The sequence below is a fragment of the Ursus arctos genome, unplaced genomic scaffold (assembly GCF_023065955.2).
Source record: "Ursus arctos isolate Adak ecotype North America unplaced genomic scaffold, UrsArc2.0 scaffold_28, whole genome shotgun sequence".
Classification (NCBI taxonomy): domain Eukaryota; kingdom Metazoa; phylum Chordata; class Mammalia; order Carnivora; family Ursidae; genus Ursus; species Ursus arctos.
In genome coordinates this window covers 12,570,338-12,587,869 of record NW_026622963.1, presented here as the reverse complement: position 1 = coordinate 12,587,869, position 17,532 = coordinate 12,570,338, and the positions used below count along the sequence as shown (strand labels likewise).

The following is a 17,532-nucleotide window of genomic DNA, read 5'->3' as shown; positions in this document are numbered from 1 at the left end:
AACAGACCAAGATCCCTAACCTGGTGGAACTTAGATTCTAGCTGGAGGTAGGGGTGGAGGAGACAAACGGTATAAGTTATTCAGTGTATTATGCTGTGTGTTTGGGAAAAAGAAAAAAAAAAGACCAAAGTAAGAGAAATCTGGAATGGACCAAGAAGAAATAGGGAATCAGTAAGAACACAGTGTTAAGCAGGGTGTGACCATTATTCTGCTCTAAAACTTCACTTATCTATCCATTCAAAAAACAATGGGCAGTGTACCGCGCTAAGGGCAGTGGGTGGAACAAGAAATAACAGACACAGACCAGTTCTCCAGAAGCGCGCTTCTAAAGGATAAGGCCGACCCTCAACAACCCACAACCCACTATTTCAGTATGCGTGTGTCACACGCGACAGAGATTTAGGGAGCATTAGGGCACCAAGCTACTGCAGGAGCAGCAGGGCGCGCGAGAGCTTTGCTGGGGGTGGGGAAACCCGGCCGCGCGCTCCAGATACTGCTTGACCCCTTCCTGTCCCTAGCCTCGGCCCGGGAGCCGCGCCGCACACCTGAAGTTGGACCACGCAAAGTGCAGGGCGAGCTGGAAGTTGGGGTCCGCCTCGTCCTGAAGGCCCGCCACATGGCGAACGAGCTCCCGAACGTCGCGCTCCTGCTGCTGGTCCAGTTCGCCCCAATGTAAAGGCGGCCGAGACATACTGCTGGAACTTCTACCGCAACGAGCCTCCGCGGGGTTGTGGTCGCTCTCGCGAGAGTTCAAGCTCCCGCTTCTTTGCGCCTCCGAGAGCCTCAGGACGCTGTCGCGAGAGTTCGCCCTAACGCTGCGTTGCTTCCACGCCGGTGCTTGCCTGCGGTTCCGGGCTGCCTTTGCCAGTCTCACCTCGGTACGTTTAGGAGTGTCCTCAAAGAATTAGCCGTTAGATTAATGATAGTAATAATAATGATAATAATGCAATTAACAATAGTAATCTCTGGCTAACCTTGGCTGGTGGTTTACCTTACGATATTTCCAGAGCCGCCTGTTAGTTTTCATTCAATGTACCTATTTGCACCCGCCTTTTCAGGTACCGTGACCAGTTGTCCATTCTTATCCCAGCTTTAGTTTCTCTTTCTAGTGGTGATCTCTAATCTCTCAGTTTCACTCTGTCTACTCAGGTCACACTGCATGGTCCACACTACAGCAGGTATCAGCAAAGAGGCTTGTCTGGCCGAGACAGGCTGAGCGTTGCTCCACTGTGATTAGGAGCACCGAAAGGCAATTTTATCATCCTTGTTGACCAGAGATGGGGTATTGTCTTTGTTGTTCATAATTAAAACTACCTTTGAACTGACTTTCTGTCTCAATATTGTATATAACCATTCCAGAAACCTGTTATATACACCTCTGTTTTTTATTTTAGTGATCTGCTGGATTTTCATGTGATTTATTACATTGCATTACTGTAGTAATAGCTGATATACCACTGTCAGTCCATTTGGGCTTTGGAAACAAAATACCACAGACTATGTGGCTTATAAACAACAGAAATTTATTTCTCACAGTTCTGGAGGCTGGAATTCAAGATGAGTGTGCCAGGATGGGATTGGTGAGAGCCCTCTTCCTGGAGCAGACTTATGGTTGTGTCCTCAACATGGTGAAAGGGGCAAAGGAGCTCACTGGGGCCTCTTTTATAAGGGCACTAATCCCATTCATGAGGGCTCCATCCTTATGACCTAATCACCTCTAGGAGGACCAACCTGCTAATACATTGGTCATTAAGATTTCAACATATAAATTTGGGGGGGACCGTTCAGACACCATAGCAACCACCTAAAACATAGACTGCAGGTGATTGCACAAATCTCACAAAGAGAGAATCTTAGTATTAGAAATGGTTCTGTGGAAGGGGATTTTTACTCTTTTCCTGGGGAAATTTTGTACTCCAGTTTCACCTATCATCTCTAAATTTATAACTCTCACATCTGTGTAAGTTCACAATTTTCTTAGCACCCCAAATCTATAATCTAACTGCTTACTGTACATCTCTAAAAATCAAAGTATGGGGGCGCCTGGGTGGCACAGTTGTTAAGCGTCTGCCTTCGGCTCAGGGCGTGATCCCAGCGTTCTGGGATCGAGCCCCACATCAGGCTCCTCCGCTAGGAGCCTGCTTCTTCCTCTCCCACTCCCCCTGCTTGTGTTCCCTCTCTTGCTGGCTGTCTCTGTCAAATAAATAAATAAAAATCTTAAAAAAAAATCAAAGTACGCACACACACACTCACATGTGTCTCCCATTTCCTTGTCCAGACAGTTGGTTTTGGCTTTTGGAGGGAGCCTTAGAAAACTTTCCACGGGTTGCTCCCAGTGACTTGGACCTCTTAAAGACTGAGCCACTCTCCTGGCCTTCTCTGGTTGGCCTGGGCCAATGTCTCCTTTCTGGAAAGGGAATTGGAAAATTTTTTCAGAGGTGCCCTGGATGACTGAGCCCCATTCAAAATACCATAGGGTTCTAGATACCTTCTGTAGACCTCTAAAGCTTACCCTTGCTGGTCACCCCTTCTGTAGTGGACATGGAGAAATTTGGGGGAAGTACATATGAAGATGGGACAGCAAACAAGCCAGGCACACTGCCACCAGTCCTTTGCAGACCTGGATCAGTGCTGTTCTCCAGAATGGCACTTAGATAAATTTTCTGGAAGTGCACGCAAAGGCTGGGCTCCATGCATGACTGCAGCCTGGCCAAAAGCACCATCCTCACCCTACTTGTCCATCTTGTCCCAACGCTCCCCCCACATGCTCGCTTGAGGGGGTCTTAGAAATATTTAAAGGGTGTCTCTGTCAAATGTGCCACCCATGGGACTATGTCAGTCTGGGGATACATATCACAGACCCGCATGCCCCGCCCCAAGTCTGTACTGGTTTCTGAAGGGGACTTACAAAATTTGGAGGATGTGCAATGCCCTTCTCTTCATCCATGGCCAGCCTGAGGCAGTGCCTAACTCTGAAAGAGAAATTGGAAATGTTTTGGGAGCCAAGTCAACGGCCAGGACGCGTGTGGGACTTGTGGCCAGCAGAGTGCACTCCCCAGGCCTGTCTGTACTAAGCAGGCTGGTCCTGGTCTTTGGAGGGGTAATTAGAAACTTTTTGGGTGGAGCTCCCAATTCCAAGACTCATCAAAGCTCCTTCTCAAGGACTTGGTGGCATGCCCAGGCTTTTCCATGCCAGAGAGAAACTTAGAAATGTTTTGGGGGTGCCTCCAAAGAACAGTTCCCAGGCAGGGCAATAGCCAGATCCATGGTACCCTTCTAGGACCCCCAGACCTGCCCTGGTAATTGCCCTCTTTGGAGGGAGGCATAAACATTTTCTGAATGTGCATTCAGCTTCTAGTCTCCAAAGTGCGATCACATTAGAACTGGGGTGACCTCTTGGGCCTCCCTGTTAACCTGTAAAACTGATTAAGCTGGTGCCTATAAAGTAAAGAGTGCCTCCCAAAAATGTTTCTTTTTTTTTTTTTTTTTTAATTTTTTTTTTTTTTAAAGATTTTATTTATTTATGTGACAGAGAGACAGCCAGCGAGAGAGGGAACACAGCAGGCGAGTGAGAGAGGAAGAAGCAGGCTCCTAGTGGAGGAGCCCGATGTGGGACTCGATCCCAGAACGCCGGGATCACGCCCTGAGCCGAAGGCAGACGCTTTAACGACTGCGCTACCCAGGCGCCCCCCAAAAATGTTTCTTGACCCACCTCCAGTGGCTGAGACGGAAACAGCCTGCCAGGGAGGCCTGAGAGGGCGCTAAGGGTCATGCCCTGGTCCTGTGTGGTCATTAGATGGCCTCCGAATATCCCTCTCTGGAGGATGTGGCACTGGCTGGGCCAATAGGGGCTGCCCAGGGAGGGGGTCTCATGAGGTCTAGGTTGTGCCCCCAGAAACTTTTTCTATGTCCCTCTCTCGAGGTGGACATCAGCCTGTGACTGACATGGAGGCCACAGCAGGGCATCTTGGTCCTGGCCATGGTTGCCAGATGCCTCTTGGAAACAGGGATTGATCCAAGCTGGCCAGAGAGGCCTTAAGTGGGTGCCTATGGCCCAGCTGTGGCCCCACATGGGACCTAGTCATATGAGGCACTCCCAAAACATTCCTACTCCAAAGATGGGGAGCTGGTGAGAACCAAAAAGGGGATGCCCAGGTCTGGCGGTTTCCCATGTGGGGCTGCTTACCATATGCAGCCCCCCACATATTTTCTATGTCCCTCACCAGAGAAGGGAGCACTATAGGCAGGTCAGATACACTCTGAGATTGCACTCCAGGCTCATTGAGGTCTTGTGTAGGGCCAGTCATTGGAAATACCACCTGACAAGTTTCTTAAGCTCTCTTTGGTGACGGAGCCTGGCTTGGGTGGGTAGAGAGCCTTGTGAAAGTGTCCTGACCATAGTCAAGTGTGGGTACTCATCACCTGATGTGCCTGTGGAAAACGTTTCTGAGTCCTGTCTGTGGCACTGGGTAGGGATGCCATGGGATGGTGACGTGACCCAAACGCAGTCCCATTTGGAAGTAGAGATCAGCCTGGGATGGACAAGGAGGCCCAGTGACAGCATGGTCTTGGCCACAGTCCTGGGTGTGATTAGGTGGTCTGATGTGCCTTTTAAATATTTTTCAGATCTCTGGAGTGGCCAGCCAGAGACATCTGTGGAGCAATCAGTGGTCTGACCATAGTCCTGCATGGACTCCTGTCATCACATGTCCCTCTAGAAAATGTTTCCAGGTCCATTTCTGGACCAGACAGGTAGGCCTGGAAGGGTGCCTGGAACCGGCTTCCCACTTCCAGGGTTGGCACACCTCCAAAAACATTTCCTAGAGGGCTGGAACAATCTGACTAGAGGGGTGACCATGGAATTTGTCCAAGCTCCCCCCACACCACTGCATGGATCCCACCCACCCCTGTGTTGGTAGAAACAAAGTATTCCGGGAGGCCCTGGGGGTGAGGACTGCAGAACTCTCAGCATATAACAATTCCCTCTAAACCCCTGCATTAGGAGACTTGACCAAACTCTAGCATGGCTTTTTGCAGCATTAGGCTATGTTCCTAGGATGACTCCCCAACCCCCGCACCCTAAAACCCACCTGCTGGAGCCCCCTCTGTAGAATTCACCTTGCACCTGTTGCACAACCAGGCTGTCTTCTCCATTTCTGTACTTTGCATATACACTGTGCCGTTCAATTATAATTTATAGAGAAATAACAACTCCTTGCTCACCCATTCTACATCATCCTAACTTGACTCCTTGAACATCTAGATGTTCCATGCACCTAATAATTTGCACACCAATTGTGTTATCCAGTTTATATGCCTTATACCCATTGTGAGCCGTCACTTATCCAAACATTGTACACTGTCTTTTAGCTGTTTGAAGATCTACTTCCACTTCTTGGACATCAAGTTTCACTTTCAGCACCTGTGCTATATTGATTCAAAACCACTATCTGAATACCAGTTGTGCAGCAACCAATGTCTGCATCTTGACACCTGCTGCCTTTCAGATATCAGTCTTGCATTCCCACTGTGTGTGATTCAGTAGCCACTTCTTGTTCATTCATCTGCACCATCCAACATATACTTCATGCACACCCATGCTGGTGCCATTCAACCTTCTTTTCCTTGTGCACCCATTATACTCACTGCAACTTCCCTTTGATGCCCACCTCTGTGCTATTCAACTTATACCCAGCCAGGCTGTGCCATTGACTTCCAATTTTTTGTTCATCAGCAATTTCGCAACTAAATACCATGCCCCTCAAACTTGTTTGTGATTCAACCACTCTATGCAGAACCACTCTGTATCATTCAGCCATCACTCCTTGCATGCCCAACATGTACTAGTCAATTTGACTCCTTGCACATCCAGTGGGTTCTATTTTCTCTAATGCTATTCAACTTAGAGCAAAACTATACTATAAAATTATACTATACTATACTATAGTATACTATAAAATTATGCCGATAGCATACCCTCGAACAATTTGGAGATTCGGGGTTCCTGGCTCCCACACAGTTGAAAATCCCAATATAACTTTTGATTCCCCAACAACTGCTAATAGCTGACTATTGATCAGAAGCCTTACCAAATAACAAAAATAGTTGATTAACACATATTTTGTATGTTCTATGTATTATATACTGTATTCTACAATAAGGTAAGTTAGAGAAAAGAAAATATTATTAAAATCATAATAGCTTCCAAGCTCATGGCTCAACTCCACCATGGCTTCCAAAGGCGGTTCCAAGCAGCAGTCCAAAGATGACCTGCTCCTGCAGGATTTGGCCAAGTCCGCCGTGCTCTTCTTTGGGATTACCTTCATCATGTCCGCCATCCCTGGCCAGTTATCTAGGCGAATATGGCATATGGATTTTTAAAAATATTTTTTATTATATTATGTTGGTCACCATACAGTACATCCCTGGTTTTTGATGTAAAGTGTGATGATTCATTAGTTGCGTATAACACCCAGTGCACCATGCAATACGTGCCCTCCTTACTACCCATCACCAGCCTATCCCATCCCTCTACCCCCCTCCCCTCTGAAGCCCTCAGTTTGTTTCTCAGAGTCCATAGTCTCTCATGCTTCATTCCCCCCTCTGATTACCCCCCTTTCTTTATCCCTTTCTTCTCCTACCGATCTTTCTACTTCTTATGTTCCATAGATGAGAGAAACCATATAATTGTCTTTCTCTGCTTGACTTACTTCACTGAGCATTATCTCCTCCAGTGCCGTCCATGTTGCAGCAAATGTTGAGAACTCGTTCTTTCTGATAGCTGAGTAATATTCCATTGTATATATGGACCACAACTTCTTAATTCAGTCATCTGTTGAAGGGCATCTCGGTTCCTTCCATGATTTACCTATTGTGGACAATGCTGCTATGAACATTGGGGTGCATATGGCCCTTCTCTTCACTACGTCTGTATCTTTGGGGTAAATACCCACTATTGCAATGGCTGGGTCATAGGGTAGCTCAATTTTTAACTTTGTAAGGGACCTCCACACTGTTTTCCAGAGTGGCTGCACCCACCTGTATTCCCACCAACAATGTAGGAGGGATCCCCTTTCTCCACATCCTCTCCAGCAATTGCTGTTTCCTGCCTTGTTGATTTTTGCCATTCTAACTGGCATTAAGGTGGTATCATAGTCTGGTTTTGATTTGAATTTCTCTGATAGCTAATGATTTTGAACATTTTTTCATGTGTCTGTTAGCCATTTGTATGTCCTCATTGGAAAAGTGTTCATATCTCCTGCCCATTTCATGATTTTTTAATTTGTTTCTCACGTATGAAGTTTGAGAAGTTCTTAGCAGAACTTGGATACCAGTCTTTTATCTGTAGCATCATTTGCAAATATATTCTCCCATTCCGTGGGCGGTCTCTTAGTTTTTTTTATTGTTTCCTTGACTGTGCAGAAGATTTTTATCTTGATGAAGTCCCACAAGTTCATTTTATCTTTTGTTTCTCTTGCCTTTGGAGATCTGTCATGAAAAAGGTTGCTGTACCCGATGTTGTAAGAGGTTGTTGCCTATATTGTCCTCCAGGATTCTGATGGATTCCTGTCTCACATCGAGGTCTTTCATCCACTTGGAGTTTATCTTTGTGTATAGTGTGAGAGAGTGGTCAAGTTTCATTCTTTTGCATGTAGCTGTCCAATTTTCCCAGCACCATTTATTGAAGAGACTGTCTTTTTTCCACTGGATGATTTTTCCTGCTTTATCAAAGATTAGTTGCCCAAAGAGCCTAGGGTCCATTTCTGGGTTCTCTATTCTATTGTATTGAGATATGTGCCTGTTTTTCTGCCAATACCGGGCTGTCTTTGTGATCACAGCTTTGTAGTACAGCTCAAAATCCGGCATTGTGATGCCCCCAGCTTTGTTTTTCCTTTTCAACAGTTCTTTGGCGATTCGGGGCCTTTTCCAGTTCCATACAAATTTAAGGACTATTTGTTCCAGTTCCTTGAAAAATGTCCTCGGTATTTTGATCGGGATAGCATTGAAAGTGTAGATTGCTCTGGGTAGCAGGGACATTTTAACTATGTTAATTCTTCCGATCCAGGAGCATGGAATATTTTTCCATCTTTTTGTGTCTTCCTCAATGTCTTTCAAGAGTGATGTATAGTTTCTAGAATATAGGTCCTTTACGTCTCTGGTTATGTTAATTCCAAGGAAACGTATGGTTTTTGGTGCTATTGTAAATGGGATGGATTCCCTAATTTCTCTTTCTTCAGTCTCATTATTCGTGTATAGAAATGCAACTGATTTCTGAGCATTGATTTTGTATCCTGCCACATTACTGAATTGCTCTATCACTTCTAATAGTTTGGGAGTGGATTCTTTTTGGTTTTCCATATAGAGTATCATGTCATCGGTGAAGAGAGACATTTTGACTTCTTTGCCGTTTTGGATACCTTTTTGTTGTCTGATTGCTGTTGCAAGGACTTCTAGTACTATGTTGAATAATAGTGGCGAGAGTGGGCATCCGTGTCGTGTTCCTGATCTTAAGGGAAAGGCTTCCAGATTTTCCCCATTGAGAATAATATTTGCTGTACGCTTTTCATAGATGGCTTTTATGAGCTGGAGAAATGAACCCTCTATTCCTAAACTCTGAAGGGTTTTAATTGGAAACAGATGCTGTATTTTGACAAATGCTTTTTCTGCATCTATTGAGAGAATCATATGATTTCTGAATTTTTGTTTCTGAATAAAATCTAAGACACTGATAGATTTGTGAATGTTTACCACCCTTGCATCCCAGGGATGAATCCCACTTGGTCATGATGGATAATCCTTTTAATGTACTGTTGGATCCTATTTGTCAGGATCTTGTTGAGGATTTTGGCGTCCATATTCATTAGGGAAATTGGTCTGTAATTCTCCTTTTTGTTGGGGTGTTTGCCTGGTTTGGGGATCAAGGTAATATCGGCCTCATAGAATGAGTTTGGTACCTTTCCTTCTGTTTCTATTTTTTGAAATAGCTTTAGGAGAACAGGTATTATTTCTTCTTTGAATGTTTGGTAGAATTCCCCAGGAAAACCATCTGGGCCTGAAGTTTTATTTCTTGGAAGATTGTTTATCACTGACTCAATCTCTCCATAATTAATTGGCCTGTTTAAAAAATCAATTTCTTCCTCTTTCAGTCTTGGTAGTTTAAGGGTTTCCAGGAAGGCCCCCATCTCTTCCAGATTGCTTAATTTATTGGCATAAAGGTGTTGATAAAAGTTTCTAATAATCCTGCGAATTTCATTCTTGTTGGTTGTGACCTCTCCTTTTTCTTTCAGAATTTTTTAAATTTGCGTCCTTTCTCTATTGTTTTGGATAAGGCTTGCCAGTGGTCTGTCAATTTTATTCATTCTTTCAAAACACCAGCTTCCAGTTCGGTTGATCTGCTATACTGTGCTCCTAGTTTCTAATTCGTTGATTTCTGCTCTAATCTTGGTCAGCTGCTTCCTCATGCATGGATTAGGCCTGTCCCTCTGTTGCTGTTCCAGCTTCTTGAGGTGAGAATATAAAAACTGCATTTTTGATTTTTCTATTCTTTTGAGTGAGGCTTGGATGGCTATGTATTTCCCCCTTAGGACTGCCTTTGCAGTATCCCATAGGTTTTGGACCATTGTGTTTTCATTCTTGTTTGTCACCATAAATTGTTTAAATTGATTTTTGATTTCCTGATTTATCGACTCATTCCTGAGCAGAATGGTTCTTAGTCTCCAGGTGTTTGAGTTTCCTCCAAATTTTTCCTTGAGATTGAATTCTGATTTCAAAGCATTGTGGTCTGAGAATATGCAGGGAATAATTTCAGTCCTTTCCTATCAGTTGACAGCTGTTTTGTGACCAAGAGCATGATCTATTCTTGAGAATGTTCCATATGCATTAGAGTAGAATGAGTATTCTTTGGTTCTGGGGTGTAGTGTTCTATATATATCTACGAGGTCCAACTTGTCTAGTATGGCATTCAAACCTCTTCTTTCTTTGTTGATTTTCTGCTTAGGTGATCTATCTGTTGCTGATAGTGGCGTGTTGAGGTCCCCTACTATTAACGTATTTTTATCTATATGTCTCTTTATTCTGGTTAAGAGTTGGCTTGTGTATCTTGCTGCTCCCCTGCTGGGGGCATATATATTTATAATTGTCATATCCATTTGTTGGATACATCCTTTAAGAATAATATAGTGCCCTTCTGTGTCTCTAACTATAGTCTTTAGTTTAAAATCCAATCTGTCTGATATGAGAATTGCTACCCCAGCTTTCTTTGAGGTCCATTGGCGTGAAAGATAGTATTCCATCCCTTTACATTCAGTCTGAATGTATCTTGAGGTTCAAAATGAGTCTCTTGTAGACAGCAAATGGATGTGTCATGTCTTTTTATCCAATCTGCAAACCTGTTGTGTTTTATGTGAGCATTTAGGCCATTTACATTGAGACTGATTATTGAGAGATATGAATTTAATGATGCCATGTTGCCAGTAAAGTCTTTGTTTCTATAGATTGTGACTTTCTGTTCTGTATCACTCTTGGGGCCTTTTTACTCTTATAGAGCCCCCCCCCCCAATATCTCCTGTAGGGCTTGTTTCGTGGTTACAAAATTGGTCAATGCCTGGCGATTCTGGAAGGTCTTTGTCTCTCCATCAATTCTGAATGACAACGTTGCTGGATAAAGGATCCTTGGCTGCATGTTTTTCTCTGAAAGAGCTTTAAAAATGCCCTCCCCCCAACCCTTTCTCTCATTCCAGGTCTGTGTAGACAGGTCAGATGTAATTCTGATACCTTTGCCTTGGTACGTGAGAAATTTCTTTGCCCTGGCCGCTTTCAATACTGTATCCTTGTATCTAATATTTGTGAATTGCACTATGACATGACGTGGTGTAGGTTTGTAGTGGTTTAGGTTGGGAGGGGTTCTCTCTGCCTCTTGGACACGAATGTTTGCTTCTTTTGCTCAATTAGGGAAGTTTTCAGCTACATTTGTTCTAATATCTCTTCTAGACCTCTGTTTTTCTCCACCCCCCTCAGGGATGCTGATGATTCTGACATTGGAACATTTTATTGAGTCAGTAATCTCCCGTAACCTACATTCCTGAGAATGGATTTTTTTGAGCCCAGATTCTATTTTAGCTCTGTCTTCTACTAACCCATCCTCCAATTCACTGATACGTTCTTCTGCCTCATTCAGCCTGGCCGTCAGAGCCTCTAGTTTTGACTGCATTTGGCTCATAGAATTTTTAATTTCTGCCAGATTCGCTCTCATTTCCGCCCTTAGAGATTCTATATTCTCATTAACATTTTCGTTAATACTTTTTTCAAGTCTACACATCATCTTACCGTTGTTACTCTGAATTCCATTTCTGATAATTTGCTTATATCCATATCCATTAGTTCTGTGGCAGATGCCACAGACTCATCGTCTTTTCTTGGCTGGGGGGGGGTGGTTTCTCGTTCTCGTCATTCTGATGAGGAGAGGTTGCGCGGTTGTCCAGAGCCCAAATTATTGACCAGGACCCAGGCAGTGTGCACTTGTTTTATAGGGATCTTAGGGATGTGGGCTTCTTGATTTTTCAGCCTGCCTTCTGGGGGAGGGGCCTGCCGTGCTGATACTCAGGCAACCCTGTTTGGATAGAGACTCTCTGTCCCCTGCGAGGGGGGATGTGATGAGCACACTGTGAGCTGGTTTTTCCAGGCTTTTGTTCTCTGGTGGCTTTCCCTGGAGGTTTGCTGTGCCTCTTCTGAGAGTCAGAGCAGCAGTAGCTGAATCTCAGCCTCTGTCTCAGAACAGAAGGATCATAGTCCACTCTCCACCGAGCTCTTCTGGCCTCTTTAACTCTGTTTATGTTGGTGCTGCTAAACCCTATAGCGTCCCGGGATGTGCGCCCCACAGCCGGCATCCCAAACCTCACTTCCTAGGCCGGCACGTCTCTGCCTTTGTGTTTCTAACACCGCCAGCTGCCATTCACCCCTGTATGCACTCCGGAGCTCTGTTTCAGTGTGGTTCACATGCACTCAGGAGCTCTGGTTTTTAGTCTGGCCGTGCGCTTTCCCCAGCTCATGGTCTCACTCTGCTCTCTCGTGGGTGCCGGTCCTCAAGTCTGGCCGCTCCCCAGTGCGGGTGGCTACAGCTTCCTGGGCCCGAACACGGTGGCTCCCTCCCCCTTCCGTTTATCTTCTGATATCTGTGCGAGGATTCACGGCTCCCTGCTTCGAACCTCAATACTCAGTGCTGGAGATGTTCATTTGTAGAGATCCAGATGTATCATCCTGCATCTCAAGCTGATCCCACGGGTGTTCAGGAAGGTCTGGTACCTATCCAGCTCGACTCAGGGGACCAGCTGAAAAAGGGGACTCCTACTCCTCCACCATCTTAACTCCTATCTTCTGTAATCGTTCTTTCTGATGGCTGAGTAATATTCCACTGTATATTTGGACCACATCTTCTTAATCCAGTCATCCTTTGAAGGGCATCTCAGCTCCTCCCACATGTTAGCAATGGTGGACAGTGCTGCTATGAACACTGGGGTGCATCTGGCCCTTCTCTTCTGTAGCTTTCGGGTAAATACCCAGTAGTGCATTGCTGGATCATAGGGTAGCTCAGTTTTTTTACTTTTTAAGGGAAGCTCCTTACTGTTTTCCAAAGTGGCTGTGCCAACTTGCATTATTCCCACCAACAGCGTAATAGGGATCCCCTTTCCACACATCCTCTCTAACTTTTGTTGTTTCCTGCCTTGTCATTTTTTGCCACTGTAGCTGGCGTAAGGTGGTTTCTCAATGTGGTTTTGATTGGAATTTCCCTGATGGCTAATGATTTTGAACTTTTTTCCATGTGTCTATCAGCCATTTGTATGTCTTCATTAGAAGAGTGTCTGTTCATATTTTCTGCCCATTGTTTTGATTTGATGATTTGTTTCCTGTGTATTGAGTTTGAGAAGTTCTTTGTAAAGCTTGGATTCTAGGCTTTCGTCTGTAGTGACATTTGCAGATATCTTCTCCCATTGCATGGGCTGTTTCCTTGGCTGTGCGGAAGCTTTTTATCTTGATGACGTCCCACAAGTTCATTGTTTCTTTTGTTTCTCTTGCCTTTGGAGATGTGTCATGAAAGAAAGTTGCCATGGCTGATGTCAAAGTGGTTGCAGCCTATGTTCTTCTCTATGATTTTGATGGATTCTGGCCTCACATCGAGGTCTTTCCTCCATTTGGGGTTTATCTTTGTGTATGGTGTGAGAGAGAGTGGTCAAGTTTCATTCTTTTGCCTATAGCTGTCCAATTTTCCCAGCACAATCTATTGAAGAGACTGTCTTTTGTCCCACTGGATGTAGAAGCATTCTTAAATGTCTGTGTGCAGAGGAGAAGGAAACATCCACATAGCGAATGCATTGAAATTGAAGGGGGCAGGGGTAAGGCACCCTTCATGCACATCTTCTTTCACCGATGTCTGTGTGGATGCATGGGGCAAGTGTCAAACGACGATCTCCTTGAAATAGCCCTGTGGGCAATGCATCCCTCAACTAACATCTTCTCTCAGGAAGTTAGAAGTGTTTTCAAACGTATGAGTGGAAGTGTAAGGAAACTGCTATAGACTGGACCCCCTTCGAACAACAGTGTGTGGGAAGCATCTTTCAACAGATATGAGGGTTCATGCAGGGAGAAGTATTTTCACATATATCTGTGGAAGGCGGAGGAAAGTGCAAAGTACTCAACCTTGCAAATGCCATCTTCCTTCATGAAGAGAATAGCGTTTGCAAATATACAGGTTGAGGCATAAGGCACATGCTACACACTTGACTCGCTGAAAGACACTGTGTAGAAGAAAGCATCGTTCAGCTAACATCTTCTCTCATGAAGCTAGCAGGGCTTTCAAAGGTATGTGTGGAAACAGAAGGAAAGTGCCACATACTTAAGTCAATGAAACAGCACCCTGGGTACTATATCTTGGCTAACTGAATTTAGGCTTAAAAAAAGGAAAAGAAAAGAGTGAGGAAGAGGACTCTTTCAAAAGCATCTTTCAGATACCATCCTTGCTTGCAATGGTGGGGAAACTTAAGGAAGGTGCCATTATTTCCCTCATCCAAACTTCACTGTGTAGAAAAGCATCTTAAAACGAACTGCTATCGTGAAGATAGATCTCAGCATATATTGTGAGATATCTAACGATACCTCATAAGATCTCATTCTAAATCTTATGACATCTTGTTCAAATGTCGTGAGATTGTTCTCCAAATTTTCTGAGAATCTAGGCTTAATCTCTTTAGTACTCAGGCCAAATCTAGTGCAATCGCAGCATATCTGTCAAGATATCCACCAAAATCTGGTGAGATTTCATCCAAATCTCCTCAGATCTCATCTTAATCTCGTGAGATCTTAGTTCAAATCTCCTGAGATCTGTATTTCTCTTTACATATGTAGCCTAATCTCATGAGATCTCATTCGAATTCTCCTGACTTCTCATCTAAATCTCTTGAGGTCTTCATTCAAATCTTGTGAGAACTCAGGGCAAACCTGGAGAGATCTCAGGCTAAATTTCATGAGTGGCATACAAATCTCATGGGATTGTAGGCCAAGTCTCCTGAGATCATAGTATATCTCATGAGATATGCATTGAAATCTAGCAAGATCTCATTCTAATCTCCTGATTTCTTAGTCCAAATCAAGTAAAGAAATGACACCAAATCTCATGAGAACTCAGGCTATATCTCATGAAATCTCCACATATCTTGTGAGACACCTACCCAAATCTCGTGAGATCTCTGTTGGAATCTTATGAGATATCATCCAAATCTCATGAGATCTCATCCAACTCTCATGAGATCTCATCTAAATCTATTGGCATCTTAGTCCAAATCTTGTGAGATATCAGCATATCTCACAAAATATCCATCGAAGTCTCAGGAGATCTCAGTGGAAATCTCATGAGTTCTCATCCAAATCTCTGAGATCTTAGTCCAAATCACATGAGATCTCAGCATATCTCATGAGATATCTAGCCTAATATCATTAGATCTCAGTATATCTTGCAAGACATCTAGTGAAATCTAGTGAGATCTCAGTCAATATTACGTGCGAAATCATCCAAATCTTGTTAGATCTTAGTCCAAATCTCATGAGATCTGACCATATCTCATGAGATATTCAGCAAAATCTCATGAGATATCATCCAAATATCACGAGACCTCAACTAAATTTTGTTCATAGTCCAATCTCTTAAGATCTCAATACATCTCACACATTATCCATCAAAATGTCATGTGATCTCATCCAAATCTTGTGAGATGACATGTAAATCTGATGAGGTCTTAGTCCAAAACTTGTGAAATCTCAGCATATTTCAAGAGATATCCATTGAAATCTCATGATGATCTCATCTAAATCTCATGAGATTTTGGTACAAATCTCATGAGCTCTCAGCATATCTCACGAGATATCCCTCAAAATCTAGTGAGATCTCACCTAAGTCTCATAAGATCTTAGTCCAATTCTTGTGAGATCTCTGCATATCTTGCGGGATATCCATCGAAATCTTGTGAGATCTCCTCCAAATCTCGTGAGATCTCATATAAATCTCGTGACATCTTAGTCTAAATCTCATGTGATATCAGCATATCCCACAAGATATTTACCAGATCTCATAAGACCTCAGTAGAACTCTCATGCGATCTCATTCAAATCTCATGAGATCTTAGCCCAAATCTTGTGAGATTTCCACATATCTCATGAGACACCCATTGAAATCTCAAGAATTCTCATCCAAATCTTCTGGAATCTTAGTCCAAATCTCATGAGAACTCAGGCCAGATCTCCTGAGAACTCAAGCTAAATCTCATGAGATCTCAGAATATCTCATGATATATCCATTGAAATCTTGTGAGATCTCATCCAAAACCGTGAGAACTCATCTAAATCTTGTGAGTTATTAGTCCAAATCATGTCAGCTCTCTGCATATCTCATGACTTATCTATCCAATCACGTGACATCTCAGTCGAAATCTCATGACAACTCATCCAAATCTTGTGAGAAGTCAGGCAAAATCTCCTTGGTACTCAGGCCAAACCTCAAGAGATCTCATCCAAATCTTGTGAGCTCTTAGGCCAAATCTCCTGAGATCACAGTATATCTCGTGAGATTTCCATTGAAATCTCATAAGATCTCATCTAACCAACATGATATCTTAGTAAAAATCTCATATGTCAACATATCTTGTTAGATATCTATCAAAATCTCGTGACATCTCTATCAAAATCTCGTGACATCTCATCCAAATCTCATGAGATCTTTGTCCAAATCTCATAAGATCTCAGGCCAAATCTTGTGAGGCCTTAACATTTCTCAAAGGACATCCAACAAAATCTCGTGAAATCTCAGCCAAATCTTGTGAGACCTCATCTAAATCTCGTGACATTTTACTCCAAATCTCAAGAGATATCTGTCTATCTCACCAGACATCTAGCCAAATCTTGTGAGATCACAGCAGAAAACTCGTGAGGGAGTTAAGATGGTGGAGGAGTATCGGACCCGTTTTTCAGTCGGTCCCCCGAGTCGAGCTGGATAGGTACCAGACCATTCTGAACATACACAGAATCAGCATGAGATGCAGGAAGATACATCTGGATCTCTACAAATGAACATTTCCAGCGCTGAGTATTGAGGTACGAAGCGGGGAGCCTTGAAACCACGGACAGATATCGGAAGATAAATGGAAGGGGGAGGGAGCCGCCACATTAGGGCACCAGGAAGCAGTAGCCACCTGCATGGGGGAGCGGTCGGACTCGCGGACCGGCACCTGCGAGAGACCAGACTGAGACAGTGAGCCAGGGAAAGCGCGCGACAAGAGTGAAACAGAGCTCCGGTGTGCTCACTGGAACCAGACTGAGACCGGGACCACAGGAGCGTGCAGGGGTGGCTGGCGGCTGGCGGTGTTAGAAACACAAAGGACAGAGATGCACTGGCCCTGGAAGTAAGGGCTGGGACGCCGGTTGTGGGGCGCGCATCCCGGGACACTGCAGGGTTGAGCAGCACCAACAGAAACAGAGTTAAAGTGGCAGAACATCAGAGAAGAACAGTCCGCGATTCCTCTGTTCTGAGACAGAGGCTGAGATTTGGCTACTGCTGCTCTGACTCTCAGAAGAGGCACAGCAAACCTCCAGGGAAAGCCTCCAGAGAACAAAAGCCTGGAAATACCGGCTCACACTGTGCCCATCCCCATCCCCCCTCGCAGGGAACACGGAGTCTCTACCCAAATAGGGTTGCCTGAGTATCAGCACGGCAGGCCCCTCCCCCAGAAGGCAGGCTGAAAAATCAAGAAGCCCACATCCCTAAGATCCCTATAAAACAAGAGTGAACTGCCGGGGTTCCGATCACTAATTTGGGCTCTGGACAACCCCGCAACCTCTCCTCATCAGAATGATGAGAAGGAGAAACCCCCCCACCCCAGCCAAGAAAAGACAATGAGTCTGTGGCCTCTGCCACAGAACTAATGGATATGGATGTAACCAAATTATCGGAAATGGAATTCAGAGTAACAATGGTCAAGATGATGTGTAGAC

At 44.3% G+C, this 17,532-nt stretch overlaps 1 protein-coding gene across 3 annotated transcripts in view; it reads right to left on the bottom strand.

The window, feature by feature from the left end:
• Positions 1-746, bottom strand: part of TUBGCP5 (tubulin gamma complex associated protein 5) — an 80,933-nt gene extending 80,187 nt beyond the window's left edge. For 2 of the 3 annotated variants that reach the window (XM_026489468.4, XM_026489467.4), the window contains exon 1: positions 546-746. In XM_026489468.4, coding sequence (XP_026345253.2) covers positions 546-691 — 146 coding nt within the window. In that variant the 5' untranslated portion in view covers positions 692-746. The remainder of the gene's footprint in view (positions 1-545) is intronic. The other variant, XM_048221386.1, reaches the window with a different exon arrangement.
• Between the last annotated feature and the right edge of the window lie 16,786 nt (positions 747-17,532).